General features: G+C 37.6%; 1 protein-coding gene across 11 annotated transcripts in view; it reads left to right on the forward strand.

The window, feature by feature from the left end:
- The window catches only part of AGFG1 (ArfGAP with FG repeats 1), a 37,993-nt gene that overhangs the window by 18,546 nt on the left and 3,355 nt on the right, over window positions 1-16,092 (forward strand). For 2 of the 11 annotated variants that reach the window (XM_077785640.1, XM_077785644.1), the window contains exons 3-14: window positions 714-829; window positions 1,357-1,519; window positions 2,509-2,665; window positions 8,063-8,182; window positions 8,724-8,882; window positions 9,867-10,076; window positions 10,922-11,102; window positions 11,774-11,853; window positions 12,128-12,220; window positions 13,569-13,616; window positions 15,001-15,159; window positions 15,763-15,854. In XM_077785640.1, coding sequence (XP_077641766.1) covers window positions 714-829; window positions 1,357-1,519; window positions 2,509-2,665; window positions 8,063-8,182; window positions 8,724-8,882; window positions 9,867-10,076; window positions 10,922-11,102; window positions 11,774-11,853; window positions 12,128-12,220; window positions 13,569-13,616; window positions 15,001-15,159; window positions 15,763-15,854 — 1,578 coding nt within the window. The remainder of the gene's footprint in view (window positions 1-713; window positions 830-1,356; window positions 1,520-2,508; window positions 2,666-8,062; window positions 8,183-8,723; window positions 8,883-9,866; window positions 10,077-10,921; window positions 11,103-11,773; window positions 11,854-12,127; window positions 12,221-13,568; window positions 13,617-15,000; window positions 15,160-15,762; window positions 15,855-16,092) is intronic. The other 9 variants (XM_077785641.1, XM_021553683.2, XM_077785642.1 and 6 more) reach the window with 9 other exon arrangements.

The raw sequence follows: 16,092 nt of genomic DNA on the forward strand, positions 1-16,092 counted from the left end.
AAACCATTTCAAGTTAGAACTCCTACATCTTGTTTCATTTTGAGAACACCTTTCCTCTTGTTTTGCTCAGGAATTGAAGCTTGAACATACTGAGAATTTTGCATGTGGTTCAACTTTTGCTCATTCACAACTACAATTAGAAAATGAAATTGGAGCAGGAGTATTTTTACCCCTTATCTCATACCATCACTCAAATGTATATAGTATTGTAGAAACTGCATCATGGTAACAAAGGCTGTTGGAAAAACAGTTCTTGTACTCAAATAGCAATTAAAAGTATAAATACTGAACCTTGGATTCTTTAAAATCTACCATTTGGGGTTTGGGGCATATGGAATCTGTTGAAACAGTTTAGGCCCTGAAGTACAGTGAGGGAATGTGTAGAATTAAGTGAAGAAGAATCTTAAAGATTGCAAGTAGAAATCAGGTGCTTTGCATTTCATGAGCACATTCTACAAATATTTTGTAAATGGAGTGTTGGATGTTGAAATTGGATGCTGGGATCTGCTTGCCCTTCTGTGACAGGCAACTTTAGGTATTTAGACTGGTACGTGGTGCACCAGTCAGTTGTTACAGCAGCTCAATCTGGAATATAAATTATGCAGCCCCACACTTTAATGGTTTGATGTGTTAACAACAGTAAATTTAAATGGGCTTTGAATTAAGGTATTTTCTCAGATTAATCTGATTTGTTGTGGTTTTTTTTTGTTAAGGTGTGCAAACAGATTTGGTTAGGCCTGTTTGATGATAGATCATCAGCAATTCCAGACTTCAGGGATCCACAGAAAGTAAAGGAATTTCTACAAGAAAAATATGAAAAGAAAAGATGGTAAGATATCTTTACTATTATAAAGATTGCCCCTATGATGAGAAGTGAAGATGGACTGTTTGCTATCATTTTGAGTGTCCTTTCCTTCTTTGAGTGCGCTTTTCAAACTAGATTACATGGCTCTGTAAAGTGAAATGGTTTCTGAACTTTAGAGCTCCTATAGGAAGCAGAGAAGACAAACAAGTTTCTCAATGTTCATATTGATGGAACAGAAATGGCTTAAGAGGATGTCAACAACAGCATAAAGTAAAAGTTTTGCAGACTATTATTTCCCATCCAATTTATTAGTATGGGAAAGACACGTTTTGTATTGAATAAATGCTAGAAATATTGATGACTTTAAATTCTAGTCCATTTAAAGAAAAAATCTGTGGCATATTTAAAGAAGAGGTTCTTTGCAAACTACTGGGAGAGTCTATTGCAGGATTGGAGTTTCAGTAGCAAAGCTGAGATCTGCCAGTTCTCAGCTTCACAGTTAAGAACTTCTCACGTGAAACTGTAAAAACCATTGCTCTTCTTGCATGTAGGTATGTTCCTCCAGAGCAAGCAAAGGTGGTGGCATCAGTCCATGCATCCATATCGGGGTCTTCTGCCAGTAGTACAAGCAGCACACCTGAGGTGAAGCCACTCAAATCTCTCTTGGGAGAAGCTGCACCCGCACTGCACTTAAACAAGGGCACACCTAGCCAGGTGAGTAATGACTGCTGAGCACAGAACTGTTCTGCAGTTCTTGTTACCCTTTCAGTGGCCCTTGCAATAGCAGCTGCTATGATCTGTAGCAACTAATATGATCTCTGTATGTTGTATATTTTACTGAAGTATATACATGTTTGCAGATCAGGTACTAAATTAAGTTTGTTTCTATTGACCAAATTGACTTTTATTATTTTCAGTAAGCAGAGTTTTCCAGTGTGATAAGATTAATTGTCTTTTGCATAAATACCTGTAAAGTTTGGACCTGATGTGTTATATTTCCATCTGTGCATTTTCTCTTTGAAAATAAGAAAATGACTGATGTTGTTAACTGTGAGATTAGTAGTGAATATGTGGATGAAAGCATGTCATGTTTATTATGGCTTCCTGTGCATTCTGAAACTGTCTTAAGTGGCTTTCAGGAGATGTCTGCATGTTGTAAAGTCAAACAACACTGTGTACTTAGATTTTTGGAGGGAGGACTGTTTGGAAACTGCCATCAGGATACAGGCAACTCTTGAATGAACCTCTTTTAACTCAGACAGTAGAAAATTGCAACTTCAAGCCTTGCTATTAAATTCTCTTGCTATTTTCTCTCCTTATACTGAATTCTAAAGATTTTTTCAGAATGTAGTGAATAACTATTTTCCATCCTATAAAATTAAGTTTTATTCTTGTATTTGTACAATATTTACAGTTTCAAATATAAAATCTGAAGTTGCTGATATTATATTGTTACTTTACTCTTCTGGGTCCTATTAAACTACGTAAATCTGCAACAGAGTTCCTTTAAAAGCCAGAGAAATAGTATAAATTGTCTTCCTCATACTATAGGAGGAGGGTGTGTCCTACATACAGCATCTTAAACTTGAGGAATAAATGTCTTGTTAAGGAAATAAGCTTAGTCTAGCCTGCTAATATTTTGTAAATGTCAGTTTGGTAAAATATCATCTTTTCGTACTAGCTAATAGAAATCGTGTTTGTAGTCTCCTGTTGTAGTTCGATCTCAAGGACAGCAGCAACAAGAAAAGAAACAATTTGACCTCCTCAGTGACCTTGGCTCAGATATCTTTGCTGCTGCTCCTCCTCAGTCAACTGCTACAGCTAATTTTGCTAATTTTGCACACTTCAACAGTCATACAGGTAGGTATTTGGACCACTGTATCCCTTTTAATTGTATAAAATGTACTTTTAATTTTGATGGCTTTTGATTAAACTTCATGAGGTGTATGTAATCTCTGTGCTTTAGGAATGTTGTATTGCTCAAGGTTTCTTTCAGGTCTTTATAAAGAAATGTTGAAAACATAAAGACTGACAATTCTGCTTCTGCAAGTGGGTGTTGCTATAGATATTCACTAGGATGTATGATTACACTGTTTCTGCCTACTACTAAACTTTAGGTTCTTTGGGGGAGAGAGAGGATGAGTAACAAAATGTTGGGAGAAGCTGATACTAGACCTTCAATTTTCTTTCTGCAAGTTATTAGGAAGAGCATTCATGAAAAGCAAGCAGATACAGACTTTCAAATGCATTGATAATAACTGCCAGTTTGTCAAAGGAAAAACCAAGGCTTGCCCAGTTTAAAGAGTGATCTCATCTTTTGTGTGTGTGTCTGTTTGAAAGCTGAGTACTGCTCATGTGAGCAGTATTCTGTAGTTTCAGGAAGGCTGAATAAGCCTTCAGCATATGTATTGACTGAGGAAAGGGGATAGGCCTTGAATTCTTAGAGGATGACTTCAGTAAAATATATTGAACCCTCAGGGTTTTTTTTTTCCAGCCAAAGACCAAGAGCCATAGAAGTGTATCCTAAAGACAAAGTCAATTCTGTGGTCACTGAAGTTTGTTGTTGCTAGCTTACCTTGTGGCTGTGGGAAAGAACCTTTGCCTGCCTGGTCCGAATGGACTTTTCATCTAGTTCTGAGAGAAATTGTGATGCTGCTAGGCCACCCAGAATAAGAGACATTTCTTGCAAATCAGTCCTGAAATTGTTAACAGCCAAGATAGTGTCATAGCAAAATACCAAGGATTTATCCAAATTAATGTTGTGAAATAAATGGCTGAATTCAGTAACAATGCAACAGCAATTATTGTTCTGTGTGTTCTGTAAAATCCTTAAAATTAGATTTCATGTTAATCAGGATTTAGGACGTGTGTTTAACTGGGAGAACTGGTGCTGACTGGCTAATGCTGTATAATGTTATTGAAAAGACTGCAGATGGTTAATTTTTTTCTAATAAGTTCTTTCCAAACTTGATTCTGAATGATTCTTTATGTATATACCCTTAATTATTCTTAGTGCTTTTTAGGAGTTGAAAATTCCATTAAAGCAGTATTTTAATAGTGTGTTCCAAATCTAAGTAAAATTCCATTGCATTTTTGATGGGTAATTTTTAAAAGGGTAAAAAGCTATAGGATCACTCCAGAATAAATATAATCTGAGGAAAGAGTCTGTTAATTTCTGGTCACAAACTAACCATTGTGGTCATTCTTATGATGTCTTACCATAAGTTTTAGAGCCCAAAGCAGTATCAGGGCTAGTAATTCAGTTTCTAAAAGAAAGAAACCTGATTTTCAGTGTGTGATAGCTGAACATGTATTCCTGACTTGTTACCTGAGGCTTGTCTTGTGTGCAGTAAGTACAGGGTAGTGTTAGTGAAATGAATAACAAAATGTTACAGACTTTTCCTTTGGAACACAAGGAGGGTTGATCAGTCTGCCAGCTTTGGCAAAGATGAGTTTGAAATGCTCATTAAGGAGCTGTATAAACATGTAATTTTTGTTAGCAATTACACACTGCTAAGGAGGATGGGAGAATTTGCACTTAGTCCAGCACTACTTTCTCAAAGTTTATAGTCTGGTCTTCTTGTTTTAAGGCTTGGTTTTAGCTATGTGTGTAAGAGATGAAGTTTTTTCCCTTCCTGTACACAATGCTAACTAAATCACTGAAGAGACCAGCAAACTTAAGATCCTTCAGTATAAATTACTGAGTGCAGCAGCTGATAGGAAAATATTAGAAACTTGTGCCATAATCTGTGAAGTGTAGATGTAAATCTTGAAAATTATGCAGGAACTGCAATTTATGATTTTCTGCTTTCCAAATTCTTTTATGTATTAAGCTGGTTCAGGATATTGTTGCTTATTGAAGGGGAAACGTACTGACCTTATGTTTGCTGTTGGTATTTAATTTACAAAGTTCTGTAATGTCTGCAAAATCAAGATTTTGAAGATGGTACATGACTGATTTGTCTGTAGTTTATAGACTGGTAATCGCAACAAGGATCAAAATTTTTGGCATGTAGATATATTAAAAACTAGTGGAATAGATGACCTGCACAAAAGATTTTGCAAAGGTGTAGTGACACAGCACAACCCTATTACAAATAACATTGGAGAAGAGACTTTTATCTAGAAAAAGCAAAATAGTATAAGAGTTATTTTGTAGAGATTTTTTTTTGTAGAGATTTTATTTTAGTTCTTTTCCTGTTTTGCAGTGTTTCATGCCTTTATTGCATACCAGGTAGTACAAACCTCACAGAAGAAGCTGCAGAGATTATAGGAGCAGCTGACATTGCCATGACTGGTGTTGTCATCCCTGGCTGTAGCCAGCTGGCTTTTGTACTGCCTTGTTGGTCTGCAGTGTCAAGAGCAGCTGTAAATCCATAGCAATTTGCAACCCCCTGAAGGTCCTGAACTTACTTAGGATTGTTTTTGGGTTTTTGTGTGAAGAACTGAATTTTGGAATTGGTAATCTGCATATTGTCCACGTGCAGAAGAGTACAAGTCTTACCTGGTCTTTACTTTTGTGTCACATTTATTAAGATTGAAATTTTGCTGCATAAAATAAAACAAGATTAATATCAGAATGCTGTGCTGAAGAGGCTTTACAGCAGTACTGTTTTAACATGGGCTCACTTGAAGGACACCCTTTCTGTGTCAGCTGATGCAGTAAAATGAAGTGTTTTGTAATGTAATACACTCCAGTTTTTAATTTGGACCCAAAAGATATTTCATTTAAGATTCTTGACACAGTTTTCTGCTTGTGTGAGTGGTTAAAATGAATAGTCTTGCTCTTATTCTAGAAGTGGCATTTACATATTTAATCCTCTTTGGTCAACTAAAAATTAGTCTCTTACCTGTCCAACTGATGCATTAGGATGAAAGTATCACTTTCATATTTAAAGTAAATTCTTAATCTATTCCTATTAAAAAGCTACTGGTCTAAAAACCAAAACAACTCAAATTTTGGGATTTGGAGTCTGTAAAATGCTATTTGAACCACCACAGAGAATATAATAGAAGTAATTTTTTGTCTGTTTTTGCCAACTTATTGCACACTTCAAGGGTGAAAATAACTTTCCCAAGATCTTGCTTTCACTCTCACTTGCTGACTCTCATGCTGTGGTGGGTTCCAGGTGCTCACGGGGCTGTGTGTTCACTCTCCCATTAGCAGAGTTGGGGAAGCCACAAGAAAACTGATGAGTCAAGAGAAAGTAACTGGGCAAACCAGACTTGACTTAATTTGTTGACAGTAATAGAGTAGGATAGTAAAAAAATAAAACCAAACCTACCTTTATCCCTTCTTGTGAGGTGTAATTCACTCCTGACCATTTTAGCCCCTCCTCATGAGGGGGCTGGGGAATGGGTGCAGTTGTAAGATTTCATCTTTCTTGCTACTTCTTCCTCATGCTGTTCTCCTGCTCCAGTGTGGGGTCCCTCCCTTTCAGTGGGATATGGTCCTTCTCAAACTTCTTGGAATGTGAACCCTTGCCGTGGGTGTCAGTTCTAGAACTGCTCCAGCATGGGTCCTTTCCAAGAGGTGCTGTCCTTCAGGCAGGTCACAGCTCCTGCCAGAAAACCTGCTCCAGCAGCAGCTTTCCATGAGCTCCAGCCTCCTCATGTCTGCCCTACCTGCTCTGGCATGGCTCCTCCACAGGCTGCAGTGTGCAGCATTTGTTGCACAATGGTCCATCATGGGCTGCAGTGGGACAGCTTTCCTTACCATGGTCTTCTCCATGGGCCTTCCCTCCCTCTTAGCTGACCTTGGTATCTGCAGTGTTTTCTCTTGCATTTTCCTCAATCCTCTGTGCAACAGCTTCTGCACACTGGTTTTTAACCTTTTATAAACACAATGCCCCAGCTATCACTGCTGTTGGACAGTAGTGGGGCAGTCTTGGAGCTGCAGCAGCTGTGCAGCAATGGGGGCAGCTTCTGTTCTGTCCTCACAGGGACCACCTTGGCTGCTCCCTGCTGCCAAAACCATGCTCTGTAACCTAATGCTTATACACATGGTTTACTAAATGTGGTATCGAGTCCAGCCAAACCTCATCCTCTCTCCCAGGGTACTCGGGGAAGGAAAATGCAGGCACTTTCCTGCTAATCTTTATTAGCAGCATTGTGGAGTACAGTAGTGTGTATCAAAATGTTCTTTCAGTTTATAAATCTGTAGTAGAGATGCTTTTGAATAAAAATTAATTGAAATAACACAACTTTTAATTAGCACTATCAGATTATTAAGCTACAGTACTTTAGCAATCGGCATAATTTATTCTCTTTGTATATACTTAATCTGCAAAACCTCTGCAGAATAAACAAATTCTAACCTAAAAATATAATGCATTGCCATCTGTTATTCTAGAAGTTGTTTTGTGAGCTTTCTTTAGATAGTAACGCAAGTTGCCTTTATAAAAAGGTATGGTTTGCATGTGATTAAAAACATTTTTTCCCTTGTAGCTTGTAATAGAGTTTAAGGGCTTCTGTGGAGCTTACCAGTTAGGCATGCAATTCCTGTTGAGTCTATAGACACTTGAATGTCCAGCTGGTCAAAATTAGATTAGTGTTAACTTCTCTTTTCTCCTATAGCATGACACAAAAGGAAGGTGAAAACTGAAATTCTGTTTAAAATTTCTTGCATATTATTCTGTGGATACACTCTGAATGCTATCTTCTTTCCACTGGCATTGAGTTTCCATATTTCTGTACTCTGATTTAGTTTTTTTTAAAGACTGTGAATTTTCAAGTTAAATGAGTTTATAAACCTAGCCAAAAGTATTCAAGCTGTGCCAACCAAAATTCACCTGAGGAGGAAGCACTTGGTGTATGAGGAATTTGAATTGCCAATATGTTACAGGAATGCCTTCTAATTTTTATGCACAAAGAAATGTTCAGTTAGCCCACAAGTTCTAGTTTTGGAAACTAGGTATTCTGTACTTTATGGCTGCTTGTTCCTGAGCAGCCAGCACCACAAACACTGAGGGTTAAGCTGGAGTGGATTCCATTGGGTCATGCAGTTGTGAGTATCAGCTTGTGTGAGAAGGACAGAAGTAGCATTAATTGATACAGCTCTGTGAATGTGATGTGTGAGAGCTTGTTCAAAGACAACTTTCAATTGTAGAATAATGTGTAATTTTCTTCATGTCAAAAGTAGCACATGGTAGGACATAATCCTTGAAGGCTGTCATGACCATGAATTCAGTTAATACATCTGTTTTTGTGTTTATTTCCCATATCCATTAACATGTTTTGTTCCTTTGCGATTTACAGCGCAGAACTCTGCCAATGCAGGTTTTGCAAACTTTGATGCATTTGGACAGTCTAGTGGCTCGAGTAATTTTGGAGGTTTCCCCACAGCAAGTCAGTCTCCTTTTCAGCCCCAAAATACAGGTAGAAGTCCTAGCACTTTTGATTAATACTTAATTGAAATAATCCTTACCTTTATGTCGGAAGGTACTGAAGTTGAGTTTTTCTTGCATCTGCCTGCTTTAATGTGATCAAGCTGTCTGAAGCTCTGGGGAAACTCAAAATTAATTCCTTGTGTTTGGTGTTGATTTTTTTTCCCCTAATGCTACTCAGAAGTCTGATTTATGGCACTGTGTTTGTTAGCTCTACACCTGAAATAACTATGAAAAGAATAAACAAACTCTACTGCTTTTAATAAGTATTGAATTGACTCTGTCTTCTAAGAGAAGCACTTCAGTAGATCCAAAAGGATGTCACAGGACCAAACAAGTGTGTGTCTATGTATAGCATATGCGCACACTTCAGTATGCTTGACTTCATGTGTAGAGCCTATTGCTAAAATTTATTTTGCTTTCCTTTAATTTGATCATGCTTTAGAAGTTCTGCTTGAGTTTACACTTGCTGTTTGTCTAGATCTTTGGCTGACTGACTTTCTTTTCCTTTTTTTTTTTTTTTTTTTTTTGAGTGTGGTGTTGTTTTAAACTTTTTTTTCAAATTTTCTTTCTCCCTTCTTATGTTAACTTTAACCCACACACAATTTCTGGCTGTCCAGCGTTCAGAACGCTTTCATCTAGCTGCAGTTTTGGTGAATTTACTTCAGCTTTTCCTCTCCAGGCTGTACACAGTAAGTTCCACGCAGTGGAAAACTCGGCTTGCTTCATTTTATGCCATTGTAGTATAGCACTTCCATTCCTGCTGTTGCATATGTTTCAACTTGTTGCTTATGCTTTTAGAAAGTTGTGTTTTCTGTTTTAGAAAGTTCTGTAGTATGAGTGGACTCATCAGCCAACTGTTACAAAATGTGATACACTTAATAGAACAACTTATTTAAATTTAAGTATGCGACCTGCCTAGATTAAATTGTCTGGACAATGAAGAGATGGAAGCTCATGGTGTCATACTTGATCCGAAGTTCAGTTGTGTGGACTCATATCAAATTTCTAAAATTGATTTATGTATCTCTGACTTCAGTGGAGATTTGTTATGAAAGAGCTGTGTTGTGTCTTCCCCCAACCTGTTTCCTGATTGGATGCAGTCTAAAGCTATTGAGACCAGAGAACTAAACTCTAAATCTGGACATGAAATCATACAACTTGTGGACTTCCAGGCATTTTTTTTTTTTTTTTTTTTTTTTTTTTTTTTGCTAGGATGATGACTGACATCTGCAATGACTAAACACTGAACCACTAAGTAAATGTAAATAGTAGATATTCGTTAGCCACATATGGTAGGGAAATGAAGCTTCTGTATTTTGAATGTCAAAGATCAATACAAATACATCTTTTTCTAGGAAGCTTTTATTATTGAAATTACTTTAAACAGCTAAAAATAGCATATAGTTTTCAGAATCAAGTTATGACTGTGATTTGTAGTGTTGAAGTTTGGGGTGTTTATCCCTTATATGCAGTCAAAACACTTTATTATAATTTTTTTCTGACAGCCCACTGAACTTTGAAGGAAATGGGAAAGAGCCTTAAATGGGTAGGATGGGGCAGGCAAACACATTGCCTCACATAACCACAAAGGGAGGGTTATTGTGCCATCAGTTGCAGTTGGAGAGACTTTCTAACTTTGGAGCATTGATCATGTTTAACTTAATTTGTTACAGGTGGAAGTGCTGGATCAGTGAATGCTAATTTTGCTCACTTTGATAACTTCCCCAAATCCTCCAGTGCTGATTTTGGATCCTTCAATGCTTCTCAGAGCAACGCCACAGCAACTGCAGCCAGTAAAGCTGCAGTGAATAAACTGAATCTTCAGTCAGCTGACAAATATGCAGCTCTTGCTAATTTAGATAATATCTTCAGTGCAGGGCAAGGTATTAAACTTTATTGTTTGCCATGGTTATTCTGTATGTGTATAGCTACCACAAGGATGGCTGTGCTTGTCAAAATACTATAATGGTATATCAAAATTTCCCTTCTCTAAGTGGTCAGCAGAATTTTGTGTCAATGTACCCTTACCTTAAATGTACAAGATATGAGTTAAGACATCATTCCAAAAGAATGTCATTAGAAGACTACTTTTTGGGAACCTATTCCCTATCGAGATGAATAATTCAACATTAAAATATCTAAATAATCATTACTTCAGTAATGAAAACATACAAAAATACAAATACATATTTTATATTTGTACTAAAACTTGTAGTGGGTGCTCTGGAATGGAGAGCTGCAGTTTTACAAAGAGCTACCAGAGCAGCTTTCCTACCTCTCTGCTGCAAAACCAGTTGGCTTTAGTTTTTCATAGAATAGTAACAGTGATATTTGGATTTAGTTGATAGTAAATTGAGGAGAAAAAGCTAGTTATTCTGTTACTCAAATGTAGTTCTCCTCGAATGGTATGTTAAAACTTAGTTTCATTTGTACTCCAGAGTTTGTTCTGAAATGGATTATTTGAAGTTACGTGTTCTGTTCATTTTCTAGTTGAAGATGAATGGATTATTTTTCTAGGAAAACAAAAGCTCTTTGGGGCTGCAGAGTACCTATAGAGGCAGGACACTTTGCTAACAGCTAATGGCTTGTTAAATACTTTTTCCTCTATGCCCTTGTGCATATTTCATTTTTAAGTCTGCAACCATCTGTGAACTTTCATTTAGTTCTCAATATCAGCAGGACAGAAAGTGAAACCATCTCCAGTATGCTTAATCTGCTTTCTTTCTAGGTGGGAGTGAGCAGGGAAGTGGCTTCAGCACAGCAGTGTCCTCAGCAGGCCCTGCCTTGTCAGCCCCCAACCAGTCAAGTGCATCTTCAGACAAGTACGCGGCGCTGGCGGAGCTGGACAGTGTGTTCAGCTCCACGGCCACCTCCAGCAACGCGTACACTGCCACCAGTAACGCCAGCAGGTACGCTGCCAGGGCTGCCTGCTGCCTGCAGCAGCACAGGGCAGCTTGAATCGTTTCTCCAATCTGCTTGTTCTTATCTAAATGGGGAAGCATTGAATGAGTTTAGAGGTACTGCTGAAACTGCATCTCTTGTTTTCAATAATGGCAGAACTGAGGGAACTCAGTGTTCTACTCTAAGAACACTGTCAGTGGAACGTTCTCTGCACCTTTCTAGTCATGACTTGCTAAACCTGTTAGATGGTAGCACTTTGCTCTGCAGAGTACTTGCATGCATACTCAAAATCATAGGATCATCCCTGAAAAGAAAATTCAGATATTTTTAATGTAAATGGTGCTACCCATTTCTTTTCTGGATCACTGAAGTAATAAATACCAAATGCCTGTTTGGGGCTTGGCATTGCGAGTGCCCCTAAGGCTTCTGCTTTGCAACCTTTATGCTGTTGGCCTTAGCTCTATATTCCTTCTCCTGCTGTTGGTGAAGATGACTTGCCATTGCTCAGCACTAGTGAGAGTGTCTGACCCTGGAATCAGGGAGGTACATTGCAGTCTGCAAACTGCATATTGTGTGTTCGTCCCCTTTCTTTTACATGGCAGCAGTAACTGTAAATTGTATTTGATTATTAAACAAGCAATTCTGACTTCACTGAATGAATTGTATAAATCATTTCCAGCAATGCTTTTGGAACAGTACCTGTAGCTGCTACTGCACAGACACAGCCTACATCTTCAAGTGTGCCTGCTCCATTTGGAGGTATGGAAGTGTTACTAACAGCCTTTGGGGACTGTAAGCAAGCAATCTACTAATTTTTACTTGATAATGCTCCGCTTTGAGACCACTACTACTGAAGCTAATAAAGGTGCTATTAACAAAAAAGTACTTCTGTCAAAATAACTATATTTTTAATGTATCTTATGCATTCCTGGTTTTGGCCTAATTTTAGGTATTTGTGTGTCTTTGTATAAAGGCTATATAGACTTCATGTGAGTCAGATTTGCTGCTTAATCAAATGTCTTTAATCTTTCAGCAACACCTTCCACAAATCCATTTGTAGCTGCCCCTGTTGCCCCAGTGGCACCTTCAACAAATCCATTCCAGACCAATAGCCGAGGAGCAACAGGTTAGGAAAAAATACATTGAGTGTTTGAGAAACTTTCTTTAAAGAATTGCATTGATTATTTTTTCATGTATCTGTGTAATATGTTTCTTAAAGATTTTCTGTAATATCTGTCTCTAGTCTATTTGACATGTTGTGTGTTTGCTCTGTGTTGAGGTGCAATTCTAGGATTTCAAATAGTGGCCATGAAAAATGTTGAAATGATCTGTTTGAGCTCTACCTGTTTATAGTGTATCTATCACCAGCTGGGTTCCTTACAAGATGATAACCTTGGCTTTAGAACATGCTTTATAGAAGGTAGCCCTGAAATCAGGAATCTTGAAAGCTGTTCTTAATTTCTTTCTTTATTTTGAAGTGTTGAAAGCTCTCAAAACCAAAGAGCTGGGGCCAGAATCATGGCTATGGGATGCTAGCTCCTCACCAGTCCACTTATTTAGTACATTAGTGTCTCTTTTTTAAAGCATATGCTTAATCTTTACACTCATTTTTTATATTAATTTTCTGTGCGATGATTCTGTAAAATCATAATTCCATGAGCAAAACTTAATCACTTCCTAAAAAAGCAAACTTCTTCTTTAAAACTATGAACTTGGATTAGATGGTTGCTAGGGTGCGCTGGTTTTCCTCTCCAGAGCAACTGCTAAATTTTGATACTTTTTTTCTGTTAGCTGGACTTCAACAGATTAAAATCTGCTGATGTGTGCATTTTGACATTTGAGTTGTGGTTTGCTTAATGATTTAGGTAGGTTGCATTAAAAATTGATTTGATAAATTTGCGTCCTCTGCTGAAATTAATTTGTTTTCAGCTCCTTTAGAGATATTACGCAGCTAAATTTGTTCCGATATTTAATGCCCAAAGTACTTTTTTTTCTTTATTTTAATTCCATTCCTAAGTGAGCTACTTTGGATCATTGTTAGGGGTTTGTAGCCTCTTTAGATAAATTTCTTTGAATATGGCACCTCTATCCTTCCACCTTCTACACAGCTGTTCCTGGCTCTCTGAGGTTCCAAGCCTTTGGCAGCATCCTGATGTTCCACGCTAGGTGACAGATAATGTCTATAAGTAAAGATAATGCTCAGCCCCTTTCAGTGTAAGGTGTAAACTTATGGCTTGTCCTTTTATGTCCTTGTTCTTCCTGCATGAACTTTGCTATTTAGTACATGGAATATCTGTTTTGTAGAGCTTATTTCTGAAGGTTTTCTAATACTAATCTATTGCTGGTCATGTTGTTGATGAACTGTTTGGTACATATATGTGTATCTATTACTCTCCTATATATAAATAAGAAATGACTGTTGAAGAGTGTATAAATGATTTGACATTGTCTGGTCTCTTTGTGGCTTCCATAAGGCCTCTCGGGAGCAATGCACTCTCACATATTTCCTCAGGCTCATTTTGGTAGGTGGCCACATTTGGTATCAAGTTTCTTGTGGCTAATTGTTCTTGCTTGTAAAAGCTTATTGACAGCTATCTGGTTCTCTGCACGAAGAATTGTGGAAGACTTCTTAAAAATTGAGTGGGTGTGGGTATTTGGCAACTGGGCAGAGGGAGAGAAGAGCATACATAGACGTCCTGTCGAGCAAGCAAAACAAAACCATTATTGATATCATCCATGGTCACCATATAGTGCTAACAAGTGACTGTTAAGTTTCTGCCAACAGTAGTATCCCAAGTCCCCTGCTGATATTTTTGTGCTTCTTTTTGCTGTTTTAGCCAAGTTTGCTGTGGAGTAGCTGCTCTGCTCACTGTAACTTGAGAACAGTGTTAGTACATTAGTTTTGCGTGCACTTGTCAACAGTTTGTCTGTATAATGTCTTGCCCTTGAACACTTTTGGGGTAAATATTTCAACTGATAATTAAGCTATATTAATTAAATTTATTTTATTAGCTTTTTTAAACAGTTGACCTTGCATAAAATGTCGTTTATAACATTTCAAAAGAGAAGTCCTGTTTAATTAGCTTAGAATACCTGGTGTCTTTATTTGTACTAAAAATCTTTCTATACATTTATCTTTGCAAGAATGACTCCCAAAAGACTGAATAATGGTTTTGTTACTATACTCTTGCACCTCATGTGCTTCTGTTTATTTGCTGAAGGCATGGGGAAATGCTTATGAGCTGTCTGTTCTTTACTTGAAATGTTCAGCAGAGAATCAGATGAAAAGTTTTCGGCTATTTTTGTTTTAAGTTCTACCTCAACAGAAAGAGGGTTTGCAACAAGAACTTTGTGTGCAAATAATGTGCATGGTGCGAATCTCCTTAAAGACATTAAAGATGGGATGATGAAAGGGGATGCATGTATCCCTTTGATTTTTTTTGTTTTTTGGGTTTTTTTTAATAACCTCCTGTAGTGCAGCTTGAAGTAGGAGAATCTTTCCATGCTTTTCTCAGAAGGTGAAAAACAGAGGGGCTTAGGCTGCCTGAACCTGCTTGCTTCTTATGTGTACAGACTTCTACCAGAAAAAGTTTGGGGGAAATGTATGATAACACATGATACTATATGAGAACAAAAAATAATTTCCTCTTCAGAAAGTATATCCGAATGTACTGGATCTACTAAATTTTAAATAACTCCAGTCACTTTTAAAGTGTAAATGCAAATTATGCACCCAGTTGGTGGTGATGGAAGGGAACAAATCAGTTCAGTGGCTGTAGAAGTTGAACCAAACTTTCATCCAGTCACAAAGGGCATTAGAAGACTTTTAACATGGCCCTATAGTAATTTGTTTCATGAAAAAAATTACTTCTTATAAATAATTGCATGTTATTTTTTGCCTACCAGCAGCAACATTTGGTACTGCATCCATGAGCATGCCGGCAGGATTTGGAACTCCTGCCTCCTACAGTCTTCCTACTAGTTATAGTGGCAACTTCCAGCAGCCCACGTTCCCAACCCAGGCAGCTTTCCCTCAACAGACTGCTTTTGCTCAACAGCCAAATGGTAGGTCTGAATGTTTTAGATAACATTGTCTAAATCAGAAACATGGAGAAAATGGTCTATCTATAAGTTGGCAATAATGGGTGGGTATTTATTTCTACATGAACTTGATAGTATTGTTGATGAAAGGTTCGCACACTATTCTGGCTCTCTAGTTGAGCCTTCTGACTTAGCTATGTGCAATTTCATAATTACCAAACTGAAATTTTACCAAAATCTCATACTAAAATGGTAAGTATTCCCAGGCTTAAAGGGGTTTTAGGCAAGAGGGACTGTTAAGGAATGTCTGCAACACATTATTACACGTTCTCTAACTTCATAGAACACAGGCAAGAGAAAATTGGGAAGTATTTTCTTCCTGAATTGATACAATATAACAGTGAAAAAAATGCATATGTAGAAATTGGAGATTGATGAGTTACAAACAGTTGAAAACAAAAAGCTCAGCCACAGTGTTTTACACTTACATTTCTGATCATGTTTAAGTAGAATCAGTCCTGCCAATTCTGCGGTTCAGACTTACCCTTAATTTTGTCTGGGAGCTGTAGCAAAGAACTCTTTGAACATTGTTTACTAGCATTAACATTTTTTACTTTTCTTTCCAAGGAGCAGGTTTTGCTACATTTGGGCAAGCAAAGCCTGTAGTAACTCCTTTTGGACAAGTTGCAGCTGTTGGAGTATCTAGTAACCCTTTTATGGTGAGTTGTTGCATGTCAATGACTTTTGTATGTCCAAAGAAGAATAGTCTGTAACACTTAACTTAGACATACACAAAGATTAGGGGTTTCTTTTTGCTTTTAATAAGGGAAGGCAGCATTTGACTCTACTAACTGCAGCTCACTGTTTGGATACTATGCCATTTATAAGGATGTTCAGATCAAAGCAGAGGTACTTTCATACACGTTCCCAGAGTAGTGTAATTCCAGAGGAGCAGCA

This window comes from Lonchura striata, chromosome 10, assembly GCF_046129695.1.
Source record: "Lonchura striata isolate bLonStr1 chromosome 10, bLonStr1.mat, whole genome shotgun sequence".
NCBI lineage: Eukaryota > Metazoa > Chordata > Aves > Passeriformes > Estrildidae > Lonchura > Lonchura striata.